This window comes from Plodia interpunctella, chromosome 11 (assembly GCF_027563975.2).
Source record: "Plodia interpunctella isolate USDA-ARS_2022_Savannah chromosome 11, ilPloInte3.2, whole genome shotgun sequence".
NCBI lineage: Eukaryota > Metazoa > Arthropoda > Insecta > Lepidoptera > Pyralidae > Plodia > Plodia interpunctella.
In genome coordinates this window covers 5,194,466-5,212,464 of record NC_071304.1, presented here as the reverse complement: position 1 = coordinate 5,212,464, position 17,999 = coordinate 5,194,466, and the positions used below count along the sequence as shown (strand labels likewise).

General features: G+C 36.1%; 1 protein-coding gene across 1 annotated transcript; it reads right to left on the bottom strand.

The window, feature by feature from the left end:
• Positions 1-206: 206 nt before the first annotated feature.
• On the bottom strand, positions 207-16,231 carry phtf. The gene is made up of 16 exons (XM_053751182.1): positions 16,119-16,231; positions 12,097-12,162; positions 11,617-11,680; positions 10,862-11,007; positions 10,407-10,609; positions 9,968-10,107; positions 8,966-9,112; positions 8,233-8,857; positions 7,180-7,294; positions 6,534-6,650; positions 5,997-6,175; positions 5,172-5,311; positions 4,671-4,899; positions 4,402-4,497; positions 3,822-4,064; positions 207-2,894 (listed from the first exon to the last, which is right to left on the bottom strand). The coding sequence occupies exons 3-16, from the start codon at positions 11,634-11,636 to the stop codon at positions 2,745-2,747; spliced, it is 2,550 nt and encodes an 849-aa protein (XP_053607157.1). The 5' UTR covers positions 11,637-11,680; positions 12,097-12,162; positions 16,119-16,231; the 3' UTR covers positions 207-2,744.
• Positions 16,232-17,999: the final 1,768 nt, after the last annotated feature.

Genomic DNA, 17,999 nt, shown 5'->3' with positions numbered 1-17,999 from the left:
TGGCACGAGTAGGATGCGAACCTGGGACCTTTCGATCCACACCGCCAGCTCGTCAATTACTTTTTAAACATTTTGCGAAATTTTCAATTTTTGACTAGGCGACATTTTGCGACGTTGCCAATCTTACTACTAAGCTGAGCAAAAGAAAATTGAACACAGATGTAAGTGTAATGTTCTTATATCTGTGGCTAAATAAAACGAAGAACTAGATTGTCAATATTTTACTAAGTCTTGCATTTCATGCTACTTATAACTAAACTTAAGTATTGATATCCAACACAAAATTAAAAAAAAAAACGTAAAAACGGCATTACTGATAACTGCCATAATATTAAGTAAAAACGGAGCACCAAATTCGTAAAAATAAATACAAAACCATGATCATTAACTATTATACATAGATTTAGCAATTTAGCAGATCATCAATACTGATGAGACACTGGTGCCGATTTTATTGCTTAAAAATTATGAGATACTTTATACGCTTTTGACACCCTGTGTTTGTTATATTTTTACATGTGAAATCTCGTTAAATATTTCAATTCTCGTCAAATATATAAATAGGTATATTCATGCCACGATTAGTACAAATACTAGTACTGAAAATATGTGCAAAAATTAATATATTGAAAATTAAGTAGTTACATTGATAATTTGCAGACATTAAATATTTTTTTAAAATATATATAAGCCAAGTATTGTTAAGAAAATATTATATATTACAACGAATCACACAGATTGAGCTAGCCCCAAAGTAAGTTCGAGACTTGTGTTATGGGATACTAACTCAACGATACTATATTTTATAACAAATACATATCTAGATAAACATCCAAGACCCGGGCCAATCAGTAAAAGATCATTTTCCATCATGACCCGACCGGGGATCGAACCCGGGACCTCTCGGTTCAGTGGTAAGAACCTTACCACTGCGCCACCGAGGTCGTCAAAGCACAAAAAGTTCCATATCAAAAGTAATTTATAGTGCGATAGAAGATAACATTATTTTTGTCTAGACAAAGGCCAGAATTACTTTTACTACTACTATGAAACCGTATGTTATTGCTAATAATACTAGGAACATTATTACAATACAGTAAATTGGATTAAATATCACATAGTAACAACATTTACTAGATAAGGTAAATATATTATTTTAAATGTTGAATTTGTCTACTATGTTTGCGTAATAACTCTACATATAAAAAATAAAATTGATTAATAATCATTACAATATTCGCTGTAAAATAAGATTGCATTCATGTCTACTTTGTTCTTCTAGTTTAAACACAACAGTAATGCAAATTGTCATTTTAAGACCAATTCATTAAAAAAAATCTTGTACCAGAATTGGCATCTGGCGTCACCTAATATTGTGTACGAAAACAATGAGATCAAAATTAGTCTGTTTAGCGTAGTGTTATAAATTCCACACACACACCATATGGTGACTTGCTTGCACAAAAGTTCCTTTCGATATTGCATTAATCGTGTATAAATTATATTATGCGGCACTGACAAAGAGAAAAAAAACCGTGTAGATTACGTTCAAAAGATTTAATCAGATAAAATTAATTGGCTATGTAGATATGCTCAATCGATTAGAAACACTTCCAACGTATAATTTCATTTTTTGCTTAAAGCTTATCAGCTAGCACACTGAGCTTTGTAATCTGTCTTTGTTACATGAGAATATCAATAGGTACTTTTGGTTAGGATAAGGCAAATAGTTATGAAACACAATGGTCCATTTTCTTTGATGAAATTTAGTATGCATGTAGTTTACGACCTCAGTTCAAACATAGTCTACTTATTTTTCAAAATTCTTTCCCCATATGACTATAACAGGGAATTAAAAAAACGCGGGCGAAACCGCGGGCGAAACCGCGGGAAAAAGCTAATAAACCTCAATTTCTGATTGGTTGAAATATTGAAGGATTTCGGTCGACTTTTAATGTAAATAAGAATAACAAAACAATTACTAAAATATTCATAGCATAAACAGTCAGTAAAAAATAAGGCAAGATCTATCTACAAAACTAGTACATAAATTTATTTCATATTATTATTAATATATAATTATAATTTGTATAGGTATATAATTTACATTCAGATCTCATTTTAAGTCATTGTCAGTCAATGACAACCTATTTGTGACTTGTCAGACATACGTCAGTCAACATGTCTTTACACGCTTTATATACCTTTTTTATAGGATGGTTTTTTAAATACCAAGCAAAATGTAACAATAAGTTTATAGAATGGACAATACCACAAAGAACATTTTCGAAGTCCAATTTGCATATCAATTTGTGTTTAATAGGAAAAAAACTATTTTATTATCAGACATCGTCTTAGCTCAGAGATTATAATTTGGTAGAGATTATATCTGGATAAAAAATCTTTAATATCAATACCCTCTGCCTACACCTAGGTGTAGGTTTGTTACTAACATTATTTGGATCTTTGGTCATCCGAATAAAAAATATTTTATTATTAAAAAGCCATTCTGCATAAATGGTCAGTTACAATATAAATTTTAATAAATTGCACATGGATATATAATTAACTTACTACTCTCGAAAGAAACTACAAGAGACCGGTATATATCATAGTTTTATCTAGCTAGCTGGCACAATATTCATATACTATTCTGCCCCTCCATTCGTCAACGAAATAAATATATTCTTACTGCGGCGCATCTAATAGGCTGCTTTCGCAATAGGTCTCCACAAATAAATATATTACTTGATCTTTATTTTATGCAATTTCAGTTTGAAGCCTAGCATTTCGGACAAGACGCCCGAGAGCGCGGACAAAATTACCACCTTTGTAATAGTGTATAAATAATGATTGGCACATATTCCCGATATCTTGAATGGCGCATCCAATTCCTGCAAAAGTAAGTCCAATAAATATAATTAGCATTAAAAAAAGGTTGACGTCAGGTAGGCGGCCGGTTGTAAAATCACATCCGAATCTTACAAATTTTAAGGCTATTTTTTACGCTGACCTCGGGCGACACAGCATTCATCCTGCAACGGGATTCCGTTGCAGAGTGATGCGGAGATGAGAGAGAAAGTATATGAAACCTAAAACACCAAACTGAGCTGAACCCCGAACAGACATCATGGCGAAACTACAAGGGATTTTACTTTGGATTTCAAAAAACGTCATCTAAATAATAGATATTATTTTTTTGCGAGTTCGTTCGCGTGGCCGAACAACTTATGGTAAGGAGTCAAAACCATTAGGGAAATTTAATTATACAGACAAAAGTAACGATACCTAATACATAAAGAAGATGTTAATCAGACTGAAAAGTATACTTTCTATAATTTAGCTGAACTATTATGACTCTTCTTCAGGTGTTCCAGATCTTCGATTTTTATAACTCAACAGAAAATACTCATCAGGCTGAACAATTGTTCAGCCTGATGAGTACTCAACAGAAAATGCTATATAATGAAATATATACTATAGGAAGTTTGAGTATATACTATAGGAAATTTCCTATAGTTTAGCTGCGCCATCATTGTTCTCAATCAGGTGTTCCAGTTTTCAAAATAATTTAAACCCTTTTGTTGCCCAGACTTAATAGCTATATAACAAAAACAGTTTCATAAAAATCCGTCCAGTAGTTCCGAAGACTAGCGTGTACAAACAGACAACTTGTTTTTCGAATTCTTACTCTGTTGCTCTATCGCCTAATTTTATTTTTATGTTAATTTATTCAATGTACAGGATTTTTTTCAAGTGTTTTATTATATGTATTGACTACTACGATGTTTTCAATTTTATATAAAATAAATGTGAGTTACCTTCAAGAGATCAGCCGCTAACTTGAGGACATTGTTCGCCACAGTCAGTTGTTCCTTGCTTTCAGGCCGCTGCTCAATGGCCAGGTGAAGGTTGATCTGTTCCGTCAAAATGGCGGACAGACATCCGCGATACTTGCGATTCACATTACTGCCCAGGGTTACCAGTCGCAACAAACAAATGCCCAGGCAGATACTCCACACTAGCGCCTCTAGAAGCCACCCGTGTACCAATGTCACTGACTCCTGTAAGGTAATGTAAATTTCTCATTTGGATTAAGTTCAAAAACAAAGATTTGTTAAGGGTCTATTTACGTGCACACTAGCGCCACTGGCACATTTTGTGGTACTACAACATGTTCTATACTAGATAATTGCTTTTAATAGTTCTCTATTGTCAGCGGCCACAATGTATGTTTTTAATGAAAAAGGTGGCCATTAAAATCCTTGTCGTAAATTGTAACTACATTTTGTATAATAGAAAATTGGATCTAGTATAGCATAATTTCTTGTGGTATTTTTTTAGCTAAAAGAAATTGATAAAAAAAGTAATGGTGGCGTATATAAAAAATGGTTAACTTACTCTAAGCAATTGAGCGCTAACACACGCCAGTAACGTTAACGTAATGACGAAAGCTGCCGAAACTATGACGTCCACCGATCGCTGCGGACCGCGGCGCTGAAAAAATGACATAGAAAATTACATTACGTTTTATTATTTTCAATGTGTCTGCGTGGTTCCTTATCCATCCATAAGGCCTGTGCCCCAGCAGTGATGATATTATCTACTAAGAGATTAAATAGCCGTAGATGAATACATGTAGAAAGTAAGATATATAATTATATAATTACCCGTAAATACGACCTCGTGGAGAGCCAGGTCTTGATATTCCTGACCGTGTTTAGCCTGAAGTGCGGCAGTTCAGATTTCCGGGCTCGCCTGGCAGACGTCAAGTGTGAGAATAGTTTCGCGTACAAGAATCGTTGTTTGAACGCTCTCTCCGCGACCGCGAGCAGGAAGAATACAAGGCCGCTGAGTGCGAAGCGAAGCAGGAGTGATAGTAGGTTCATTGATATCTCCCTTTAAATCAAAACAGCACATATGAAAAATCACTCCTTTATCGACATGTAAACAAAAATAAATCAATTTCACATAATCCACCCACATAATAACTGCCACATCATGTTAATCTCCCTGTTAGGCTGAGAGTGTTGCCTGGGTATCCCTACGGATCCGACAGTGTTGTATTGTAGGTTATATTTATGACATTATTTTGAAAACTTCAACTGCGCGTTCCAGATTCTCAGTTCGAGCATGATTCGACCGTAGCACCATCTATTTATAATACTTACCACAAATTATCACCAAACATGCCGATCAATATTCTCATTATGGAGCTCTGAGTATAGTCCACGATGAGAGCAGGAATGTAGGTGCATATCGATTGAGTGTGTAGATCCTCATCACCTCTTGTGTCTTGTTCTATCGCTACCTGAGAGTAAAAATAAATAATTTAATATACGATCTTTACTTAGGCTCAAATCTCATATTGAGAGTGAGCTACTGTTTACTATTTTGTGATAGTGCCACTGTCACACTTTTTAATTTTGTTTATTCTAGTCAGCACAATTTTGCAAATCTAAAGCAGGCCACCAGCGCTGCCTTGAGCGCGGCGGGCCACAGTCTGTCGCCGGCCGCCATGGCCCGCTCGGTGCGCGGCCCCACGTACCTGCAGCAGACGGGTGAGGGGCGCGACGCAGGCCATCAGCGCCGCCATGAGCGCGGCGGGCCACAGGCTGCCGCCGGCCGCCATGGCCCGCTCGGTGCGCGGCCCCACGTACCTGCAGCAGACGGGTGAGGGGCGCGACGCAGGCCACCAGCGCCGCCATGAGCGCGGCGGGCCACAGGCTGCCGCCGGCCGCCATGGCCCGCTCGGTGCGCGGCCCCACGTACCTGCAGCAGACGGGTGAGGGGCGCGAAGCAGGCCACCAGCGCCGCCATGAGCGCGGCGGGCCACAGGCTGCCGCCGGCCGCCATGGCCCGCTCGGTGCGCGGCCCCACGTACCTGCAGCAGACGGGTGAGGGGCGCGAAGCAGGCCACCAGCGCCGCCATGAGCGCGGCGGGCCACAGGCTGCCGCCGGCCGCCATGGCCCGCTCGGTGCGCGGCCCCACGTACCTGCAGCAGACGGGTGAGGGGCGCGAAGCAGGCCACCAGCGCCGCCATGAGCGCGGCGGGCCACAGGCTGCCGCCGGCCGCCATGGCCCGCTCAGCGCGCGCCACCACATACCAGCTGATGTCCACGGCCGACAGCTCCGCGCGGAGAGTCGAGCCGCACTCCCACATCGTACATTTTACTATAAATAATATAGCCTTTTAGTGTCAATCACTGGCGTAGCTACTGGAGAACTAGACCTACATGGTACCGTGCACAAGAATCATGGGGCCTTGTAATGTACGGTCCACCGCACGTAACTGTACATCACAGCCTTCACTGATATTCCACCATAATCACTCTAGTATTTACTCATCGTTACAATACTATATAAATATAACGCGTTTGTTAAAGTACTTAAAAGTTGGTACGCAATTTTTACTGTATAGTAACTGTCCGTGCGCTCAGGAACCGGTCTGTACAATGCACTGGGAGAACACACATTATAGGTATTTGAGTTTCGAAATAACTTTGAAAAGAAGACCGCAAGTTATACATACCTGTATCACTGGAAGGATCCAACAAGGCGAAAGGATCCCAGGAACTATCCGCGGCATAGTGAAAACTGACGTCTGAATGGCCGCCTTCTGATTGAGACTCGTAACTGCTTTCTTCACCTAAGAAAGTATAAAGCATTCCATTGATAACTGTTATAAATAACTACTCTATTATAGATGACATTACAAAAATGTATGTATATTTTTAGAAAGACAATAGAGAAAATTGTGGAAAGCGTATATACAAATTGATAACACAATACTGTTTTTTCCGAAACACTACACACAGGAATCTTGCCGCTAGAATGTATAGAACCTTTGTTCTAGAGCATGAATTCAAAAACAAAGAAAAGTGATTAGCGTAGCCACCATGAGATAGAACTATTGCGACCGCCTACCGGGTGTAAAAACCGGCACACCCGAACATGACTAATTCTATTTGGACATTCTTGATTGATTCGTCCAGTGCTAATTCCAATCTCAATTTGAGGGAAAAAAGTGTTAGTGCGAGAGCACTATTCTCCTCGTGTTTCTAATACGCTCTTGTATGAGCAAAATGGAAGATGTGACATCGTCAAATCTACCATTTTGCTCTTCTATAGTTTTCTGTCTAAATATGAATTGTTAATGTAAATTCAAATGTGCTTACTGTTGGTAGTTTGGCCAACCCAGTCGGACATGGTATGATGCGATGGTAAGGCGATGGACGGCGCCGAAGCCGAACACTCGCCATCGGATGACGATGACTGGTAATTGTCTAATTTCTATAGAAATTCCATATTTTAGTATATGTTTCAAAGTCTTGACAGGAGACAGAGATTCATGTAAAATGTGTTAATTGTATTTACATTATTTTTCATTATTTTACACCAGTTCTTAATTTAGTTTCTTTTTTACTTTACAAGTCTTATCATGTAAACAATGATCGTCCTCGCTCGTATTATTTGACAGCAATATATAGTAAAATATTTTTTTAGGAAATTACTTTCGTAGATAATAAATATTTTTCTCTAGAATATATAGTTTTGAACTAATATTCAATAAGTACTGTGAAGATTTTTTACATGTTAGGACTAGTTAGAAAAAAAGGACTTTACTTGTCCTATGCTGTTTATGTTATGATGAGCCATATGAACTGAACATGCTCCGAAGCCGTTCCGGATAGCTACCTGGATTGACCTGCTGTAAATGTCTGCCCTGTATCACCTAATATTAAAATCAATTGGTTAATAGAGTGAACTTAAACTTGCAACGGTGCAATGTTAAAACAAATATCAAAGTATTTCACATGCTTCAGTCAGAGAAGACAATTCAATTTCGTGTCAGAGGAAACCTTATAAGCGAATAAATTGTAAATATTGTAAAAAAAAAATAGAAAAAAATATAATCACGAAATGTTATTTATTCCAGTAAAGTATGACAATTTATAAAAAGCTAAAAAATATAAAACGCAACGGTGCAATGTTAAAACAAATATCAAAGTATTTCACATGCTTCAGTCAGAGAAGACAATTCAATTTCGTGTCAGAGGAAACCTTATACGCGAATAAATTGTAAATATTGTAAAAAAAAATAGAAAAAAAATATAATCACGAAATGTTATTTATTCCAGTAAAGTATGACAATTTATAAAAAGCTAAAAAATATAAAACATTATATTTTAGGACAATATTTCTATAAAACATCATGCAATCATACATACCTTATTCTTTTTTTTAAGAGCAGTAAAATCTTCATCACTGGTTTCCCTACCATCCTTGGCCCAGGAGCCCCTGAATCGAATCCGTTTTCTTGAATTTGGGCTGCTCGTCGGAACACCGCCGTCCGATTCTAGTTCGACAGATTTTTCATCATCTTCCTTCTTTTTGTGTATACCATACATATCTACTTTACTAATATTACTAGCTTCACTTGGCTTTGCTTGCTTAGCATCTTCGGCACTTTTTTCCAGTATATCTTTTTTCTGTTCGACGTCTTTGACTTTGTCTGCATCACTGCCATTAGAGTTGTAACCATTGAGACTTTCAAACCCGTCGTCACCATCCGGTAATATAGCTTTAGCTACGTTCACTTGATTTTGTCTCACATTAAAAGTGTCTAATTGTTTTTTCGTCAGTACATTAGCCTTGTAAGCCAGCGAGGAGCCAGGCGTGGCGTCGTCAGGGGGAGGTGTGAACGTCACTATAGGAGCTGTAGCATCTGGTTTCTTCCAGGCCATATAATCCTCATCGTCTGAATCTTTAACTTTCGTTTTGATCACGGGCTTATTTTTAGGAGCTTCCAAGTTTTTAATTAAATTTTCTTTTGTTAATTCTTTCTTACGTTTCCTGAAAAAATATTACTACATTTAAGTCATAACAATTAAATATTTATAAGCAAAATCAGCTATAATTTTTTATGAAGCAATTTAGAATCGTGCCTAGTGTCTTACCTACCTAAGTCCACTTTCAGGTATATCAGATCGAGATTGCCGTCGCCTGAACTTGGATGATTTAGAAGTAGGAGCTTTGCTTTGACTAGATGTAGCACCGCTTTCGCCCGACCCGCCGCCGCTTCCGCCTTCACAATCTGATCGCGTTCGTCTACAAAATTTGTGTTTTTTTATTTTTATCATCGATTTACGTGGTTGAAGTAAATAACTACTCGGTATTTGGAATAGAAGCCCATTTATAAGATACCAGCCATTTTTTATCGAGAAATGTTATCTTTACATACCCTTACATATTATAAAACAAATTCCTCTGCCGCGTCTGTCTGTCTGTTCGTGATAAACTCAGAAACTACTGCACGGATTTTCATACGGTTTTCACCAATAGATAGTGTGGTTCCTGAGGAAGGTTTAAGTGTATACTGTATTATGTTTATACCCCAGCGAAGCCGGGACGAGCCGCTAGTACTAAATATATGTTACTGAAAATGCACTACCAGGCATACCTACCTATATTTTTTTGCACTGTAAAGAAAATATTACAGTATTTTGATAGTGTCACCATATATATATTTCTTTGTTAAATATAATAACACCAGCATAAAACAACAGTTAATTACTTATGTTTTATAAAGGATTATGGTATAAATGATTTAGACTTTTGATGATCTACTTTTTGTCATAGTAATACAAAATTTAAAGTTTAACATTGATTGATAAACACCCAGTGTTGCCAGTCATGTCATAGTTTCTACAGTAGCTGAAGACACATTACTCTCATGTATTTTCTACTCTTTAAAATAAATATTTTAGATACTGAGGCCATCCCCGGTATCTGAAATGCTCATTACCTAAAGGTGATACGTCATTAACCAATTATGTCACGTCATAACCATACATACGTCATAGTTTAAAATATGATTTAATTCCAATGTCGAATGTAATGTCGAATGAAGATGATGGAATACTGGAGAATTTGAATGAATATGGTTATGAGTGATGAATATACCTGAAATAACGCGGCAACTTCCTGCGAAACGTGGAGCGAGGCCGGACTCTCGCCAGCTCCATCTCCGTAGTGCTCACTATCTGCGAGTGCACCACGCTCAGCACCAACATCAGACCCATGGGAACTAGCCAGCAGTTGACCTGAAACAGAAATACCAGCAATGATGTTAAAATATTGAGACAAATTAAGTTGTAAATACTGTAAACTAACCAACTAAGTCGAATTTCAGCGGGCCCTAGGCCCCTAGGTTTAATTCCCAGCAGGGTAAATTTTTTGTTCTTGTCAAAACAGACGACGGCTTAATATTAGCTTAGTGTGGGCCGTTGAATTTAATCATAACTACATAAAAAAATATACAATGGGTACTTAGATTTTTACTTAAAATGCAATCTGCAATAAATTTGGTGTAATATTCTATTATTCCTCATTGTGCACTTACATCTATGTCCAACGGCGTCATGAAGTAGAGGGAGATATTGAGCACCTGCATCAGCCATAACGCTAACAAAAACTTGGCGCAAGCGGGCGAAGTCTGCTGCGCCCACCACTGGTAGAGCCCCGGCAGGAATACCAGCCGCACCAGCGCGTACCACACCACGCGCCGCATGCCCAGCGTCGGCTTCGCTTTAGGAAATGATGAGCCTGCAAATTGTATACAAATCTAGGCTTTTAGTTAGAAGCTCAATAAGACTAGGTACCTAATCTTATTGATTCTACACAGTCTTATAAAATTATACAAACTTTTCATTTAAAATATGATTTAATTCCATTTCATACGAGTAAAATTATATGGGATTACATTGGTACCTATATATACATGACAGGTGTTTAAAAACACCCTTTAATTAACTAAGTAGAAATTCACTAGATAAGTTATAGTAGTTTTCAATTTACCTCTGACCAAGTCGACATCGATGAGGTAGGAGCGAGCATGGTTCGAGAAGTCTACGATGCGGCGCCTGTAAGTGCCCCGCATCAACAACTGCTCGACCATGGTCTCCCATTCTTCCTTGTCGTAAGAACTGATCTTTTTCTGGTACCTGTAATAAAGTTGTGTACTACCAGACCTCTGTGGAACTATTTCGGTTTATAGAGTTAGTTTAGCTATCATGCTTCTTGTGATTTGCTAAGTACCTATTGTATTAATGAGTTTGTCTACTAATCTGACTCATGAATAGTAGTTTTATGACATTATATATTAGTGGACTAGATGGTGGTAGGTAGTTGTAAAAGTCATGTAAGGTGCCTTTAGGCGACTTTATCATCTAGTGAGTGAAATGGAGAAGGCAATGGCAAATCACTTCATTAATATTGCCAATAAACTTGTGTAACCATAACCATCACTCATGAGGAAAATGGCATTAAGACATAATATGAATTAAACCATTCAAATAAAATGACCAATCCTATGATCATAATTTCCGATCACTAATCTATCTGGTGTCCTTAATCAACTAAATTAGAATAAATAAGACAAATATTTTATTGTATTTATAACTTAACACATTAATTGACACAAAAATATGACCTCAATCTCGGTGAATTGTTGTGAGTAATAACCAGTCTGGTGCCTACACTGGTAAATCCTCTAACTGCAAATTTAACTGGAATTTATACAGATACTTCTTCAAAAATAAAATTGCACTTACCATGCTGCTAGTTGCTGCATAGTGGACAGATGATTTGCAATGTTACATGGAGAATCTTTGAAAGCTGAAAAAATTGAACAATGGAATATTGTTATGTAATAAAATACTGTTATGCTTTCATTGAGGAAAACATTCATTCACATCATTTTAATTCTTCGAGCACATTCTTTCTTCGCTATAACAATATTAAAGGTATAATAAAAAAGATAGGTACATAAAAAAATTACAGTTACACAAGAATGATCTGACTGAAACTAAATAGATGATAAATTATATTTTACCTATTAAAGTAACTAGCTTTGGCTGGTTATTGATAGATGTCTTTGGAATGATACACTAAATATTTATTAAAACTGTAAATATGGAACTAATTCTTTTAAACTAATATAAAGGTATAAAATTCAAATTGAACACAAGGAGAGAATCCAATAATATGCGGATTTATGAGCCTTGTTTATTTGAGTAGAAAATGACACCTACCATTTGTACAGAAGATTTCAATGCTGGTCACTGAGTAGTAAATCTTCCTTCATTTCAAAACACTGGCTGAAAACGTGACTAAGTTTTAATGAAAAATACTGATAAAGGTACCCGACATATTGAGTACCTAAATACCGAAAAGAACTCGACTGAACAAGCGTAGATCAAACTGAAGAGACCTTAAAACACTTCACCTCTTTTTCAGATAATACCAGAGTTCAAGGTTAGCAAAATACAAGTAAGGTCATAGAATATTAAAAAGTTATAAATATTTTATCATTAAAAAAACACGTGAATCTGTAAATATACCGTTCAAAATCAAAAATCAAAATCAAATCATTTATTCAGAAATTAGGCCTTCACAGGCACTTTTTCACGTCATAATCTAAATTAAATGATGTTTACCAAAGCTACAAACTACTAGCATTTCGGAACGACCACTGCTGAGAAGAAATGCCGAAAGAAACTCATTCAAACAGTGTTGGTCCCTATTATGCCAGAAGGGCTTGCCATTTTTTGTATATAAATTCATGTATAATTTTTTATCAGCAATATAACATTAAGTACATAATAAAGTACATGGTCAAAAGGTATACTGAAACATATTATGATTGTGATCAAGTGCTGATGAAAGGAAAATATATATATACTTATACATATACGTATAATTAACCAAACAAAAAAAAAACTTTTAATAAAAGATCGAGCTGACCAGTTCCCCCGGCAGCACCCGTTCACGAGTTGACGCGTGAGTCAGCCATCGCGAAGCTCAACCACAATAGAGGGAACCTCCCGACCCGATCCACGACGCCGCCACCGGTTTGACCATTTGAATGTGCATGACATACTCGATCTCCATAATCTAACATAATAGATACCTATGTTACTTTCAGACACTTGGAGATCACAAATCACGTATATGTTTTACAATAAATGTCAAAATATATGTAATAAACATGTCAAGAAAATATATAAATAATAATAAAAAAATTAAAATCAAGTGTGAGAGGTGGAAGTTTTAGGAAGGGTCCAAGGTTTTTTATCATTTAAATAGTCGCTAATCGTGTAATAAGCATTAGCCATTAAAGCATTTTTAATATATGATTTAAATTTTGGCATTGGCAAGTTAATAGCCTCTACAGGGAGTTTATTGAACAATTTAACACTTTGACCCACGAAAGACCGCCTAACCTTTTTAAGTCGGAATCTGTTCATACAAAGTTTATGCCTATTACGAGTGACTACACTGTTAACATCGCTCAATGTTTTATACAGGTGTAAGTTAGATTTAACAAAAATAAGTACGTCGAAGATGTACTGAGATGCAACAGTCATAATATTTATCGATTTGAATAATTCTCGCAAGGAATCCCGAGGCTTAAGTCCATAAATAAAACGAATTGCTCGTTTCTGTAAAACAAAAATTTTTCCTATGTCAGCTGCATTACCCCATAACAATAATCCGTAGGACATTATGCTATGAAAGTAGCTGTAATACACGAGCCTAGCTGTTTCGATGTTTGTACACTGTCTGATCCTTCTCACTGCAAAAGCTGCCGAACTAAGTTTTTTGGCCGTGATTTCAATATGTTTATCCCACTTAAACTTACTATCCACAGTAATGCCCAAGAACTTGGCACTGTGTACCCATTCTAATACTTTACCATTAACTACTAAAGGAATATCAAGTTGGGGTGCGTTTGAAAGAGAGAACTTAATACACTTGGTCTTGTCTGTGTTTAAAGCCAGGTTATTAGTTGTAAACCATTCAAGCACAAGTGACATAATGTTGCTTACATTGTTATAATTTCTACTTTTTCTATCAACTTTAAACAGTAGTGACGTGTCGTCAGCAAATAAAATTACATCACACAATTGTTGGGCAAGACAAGGAAGATCATTTATATAAACTAGAAATAGAAAAGGACCAATAATGGAGCCTTGAGGCACGCCCATGTGCACAGGAGCGCTGTTAGAGGCTGCTCTATTAATTTCTACTTTCTGAGTTCTATTGTCTAAGTAAGAAGATAGTACATCAAGGGCCGCTCCAGTGACACCATAGAATTTAAGCTTATTTTTCAGTATGTTGTGGTCGACACAGTCAAAAGCTTTTGAAAGGTCACAAAATACACCTATAACATCCTGTCCGGCTTCCCAAGCATCATTGATAATTCCAACTAGAGTGGCTGCTGCATCAGTAGTGGAACGACCTTTAGTGAAACCGAATTGACTATTGTGTAATATTTTGTTTATGTTAAAATAAGAAACTAATTGAGTTAAAATTAGCTTTTCAAAAATTTTACTTAATGCAGGTAGAATAGAAATGGGTCTGTAATTAGTGGGATCGTTTTTAGCGCCTTGTTTGAAAAGAGGTATAATTTTGCTGATTTTCATGAGGTCAGGGAAAACTCCATCTGAGATGCAATTATTGAATATAATAGTTAAGTGGGGAGCAATCAGATCAATAATAGTGCTAAGCACTGAGACAGATATACCCCACAGATCCTCTGTATTTTTCATGTTGAGTGCTTTGTAAGCAGATAATAATTCTTCAGGAGAAATATGTCTAAATCGGAAGGTAGATTTAGGATCTGAGGCATTTCTTTTTAATAAATCATCTGCAGCACTGGGACAAGACGAAAGGGAGCCCGTAATATTTTTAGAAATATTGGCAAAGAAGTTATTGAATTCGTTGGCCACTTCGTCATTTGAATTAATGGTTTTATCACCAATTTTTAAAGAAATATTGTTGTCGCGTGGGTTAAACTTGCCGGTTTCTTTATTAATGATTGACCAAGCTGTTTTGATTTTGTCATTAGAATTTTTTATTTTATAAGTTAAATATAAAGATTTTGCTGTTGAACATACCTTTTTAAAAGTTTTAGAGTAACGTTTAACATATGATATAAATTCCGCATTAAAATTATACTGTTTTTGACCATAAAGTTCATATAACTTGTTTCTGCTAATATAAATACCATTTGTAGCCCAATCGCAAAATTTAAGTTTCACTTTATTATTAAAGGTCTTAAGAGGAAAAGTTTTTTTGAATTCTGTTTCCACTGTATTAAAAATCTTATTATAATGTTCATTAGGATTTTTAGTTAAATCTAATTCAGGCAATTTCTTATTTATGGTTTCGCGAAAACGCATTTTGCGGTACTTAGTTAACGGCCTACGGATTACAGGAGCGGAGATAAGGTTAGACTCTTCGTTACGAATAAGTGACACTTGTTGGCCCAGGTGGTCAGACCCCAGACAGGCGAACAGCTTTCCTTCAGAAACAGTACAATCACAGAAAATATTATCTATACATTTGGCTGAGGTCGAGGTTATCCTAGTGGGTTCAAAGAATGTGTGCTTTAAATTAAATGAATCGAGCAAATTTTTAAAGCCATTGCTTTCAGAACATGAAATCAAAATGTCTATATTAAAATCACCACATAAAACTATGTGCTTATTGCAGGAGGTAACTCGCCTGAGGGCTTCCTCTAAAACATCTAAAAGAGTTTCATAACAGGCTGTAGGAGGTCTGTAAGCACAAATAATAATGTATTTATCCAACTCTACACAGGAAAGTTCTATTTTGCATTCAACTGACAACCGTACTATGTCTTTCCTTTCTTTATGCTTATAATTTCTATTAATTAAAATTAAGGACCCTCCGTGTTCAGAACTTTGTCTTAGGAATGTACTTCCTACTATATATTTATTTGGAAAAGCTAATTTAATTTCATTTTTTAAAAAATGTTCTGTAACACAAAAAATATCAACCTCTCTATGTTCCAAGAATAAACAAATTTCATTATATTTGCTGGTGAAATCCTGTATATTTTGATGAACAAGGTTTATAAAAGAAGGTTTCACCTCTGTCTTATAATGCCGTTTGATGTGATACAAAGTTTTTATTATTCGTCTGTCTACTATCGTAACACTTGACTACTTTATAATTTTTTAATATTTTAATTTGATATTTTTTTTTATAGCTAGTAATTATTTCAATCAATAAATAATGTACATACCTTTTAAATGAAATCAAATATATTTTAGTTAAATCGGAAATTGTTTTATTTTGTCTTCAAACGAAGTGGAATAAAAATCTATACTGAACTGACTGATGTACTGATGAGACAAGGTTAAGTTGACAGATGACACTTTTCACTGTGACATTGACGTTTTACCACAAGTTTATTTTACATTTTTTAAAATAGAATGTGTAACTAAAGGTTATTAAAATGGTGACCAAAATAAGGTTTATATCCATTTTAGAATTTGTTAAACCCAAGAATAGAGAATATTACACCATGGATTTAGTAAGTACTTCGTCGGAGTACCTACTAATTCCATGTATTACGCAAAGCTCGGCGCAGATGGCGCTACTAGTACAACTTCGGTAAACAAACATTGATAATGGTGGCAAAGAACGCCAATTTTCGATATTACCAAGAAAATTCTTTGCAATCGTGGTGCGAGTTTAAAACAAAGAAAGAAGTACTTAGTGGATTATTGAATAGGCTTTTAGAACACAAAGTATTAAACTCAAGTCGAATTTGCTAAATAATTCAAGTCCAGTGTAAAACACAATACCTTTATTATCATTCCTTAATTTATTGAACCCTCTTGATATCATATTACACTATTGTGGGATTGGGATATGTAGGTATATTATTTTCGACCACCACTTCCACTAACGCTTCCACCCAAAAACTATTCAAATCAAAAATATAAACACAAAAAAACCGTCTATCGGTTAGGGTCAACTTTTACCGGTGAAGCGACACAATTTTGAATCGAGAGATATTTTTATCTTCACGTTTAGCAGCTCTTGGTCGCCTTTGAGTACACTTTTATGACTTCAATTTTAGACCATGAGAAAACTGAAGGAAAAAAAACTATTCCTCTCTTTAGTGTACAAGCTCGCTAAAGTGGCAACACCTGGATTCTGAATACAAGGAAACCGAACGTATGCGGCCGCGCTAAGTTCTACTAACGTTATAAGTGAAAATGAGGATGTATGTATGTGTGTGTATATGTGCTTATTCCAGGTTATAAAAAAAATTCATAACAATCAGTCCAGTAGATTTTGCGTGAAATAGTAACAAACGTACCATTTTACCCTTACCCTTAGGTATGGTAACCCTTACCATACCTAACTTGTATATATGTACAAATCACAACATATTACCTAGGTAGGTATTATATGTCTGAGGGTCTGAGGTAACGCTTGACAAACTATTAAAATTGGATGAGGCATCTAGTATATCCCTCGTAACGACTAAAATTGGATGTGGCATCTAGTACATTCGGTTCTGTTTTTATATCTGTGCTCGGTACCTACTTCATTGTATTTATATTATATTTTTGTTGAATGTATTTTAGGCTCAAAGCACCCTCGCTTTGCGCAGCTAGTTTAGATACTAAGCTTTAAATCCCAGAGTGCGTTAAAATAGGGAGTATTACTGCACATTTATTCCGCCAGAGAACAGCACTGTATGTTAGGTACACAAAAGCTTTGCCGCCTTGTGATATGTTTGATATGTATGATTAAAACGTTTATTTTACTATTTTAGTACTTCATTAATCCTTTCATGATGTAAGCTTTCGTTTGTGAAAATTTACAATACTGTAGCATATTCGGGTGCCGAAATATTGGGATCGATTTCCATAAGATAAAAAAACTTCAAAAACTATGGGATACGTCTCACGCTGTAAAATTTTCGAGCCAGTAAACGGTCGACAAGAAGCTCGGAACACTTCACACGTGAAGACTTATTAAAATATGGACTTCATACAGGTAAGATTTTCAGTCAAAATTCAGCTTATATCAGTTTATGACCACAGCTGACCAAATAATGCATAACATACCTAACCTTAAATAATGTTATTATTTTCAGGATAATCCA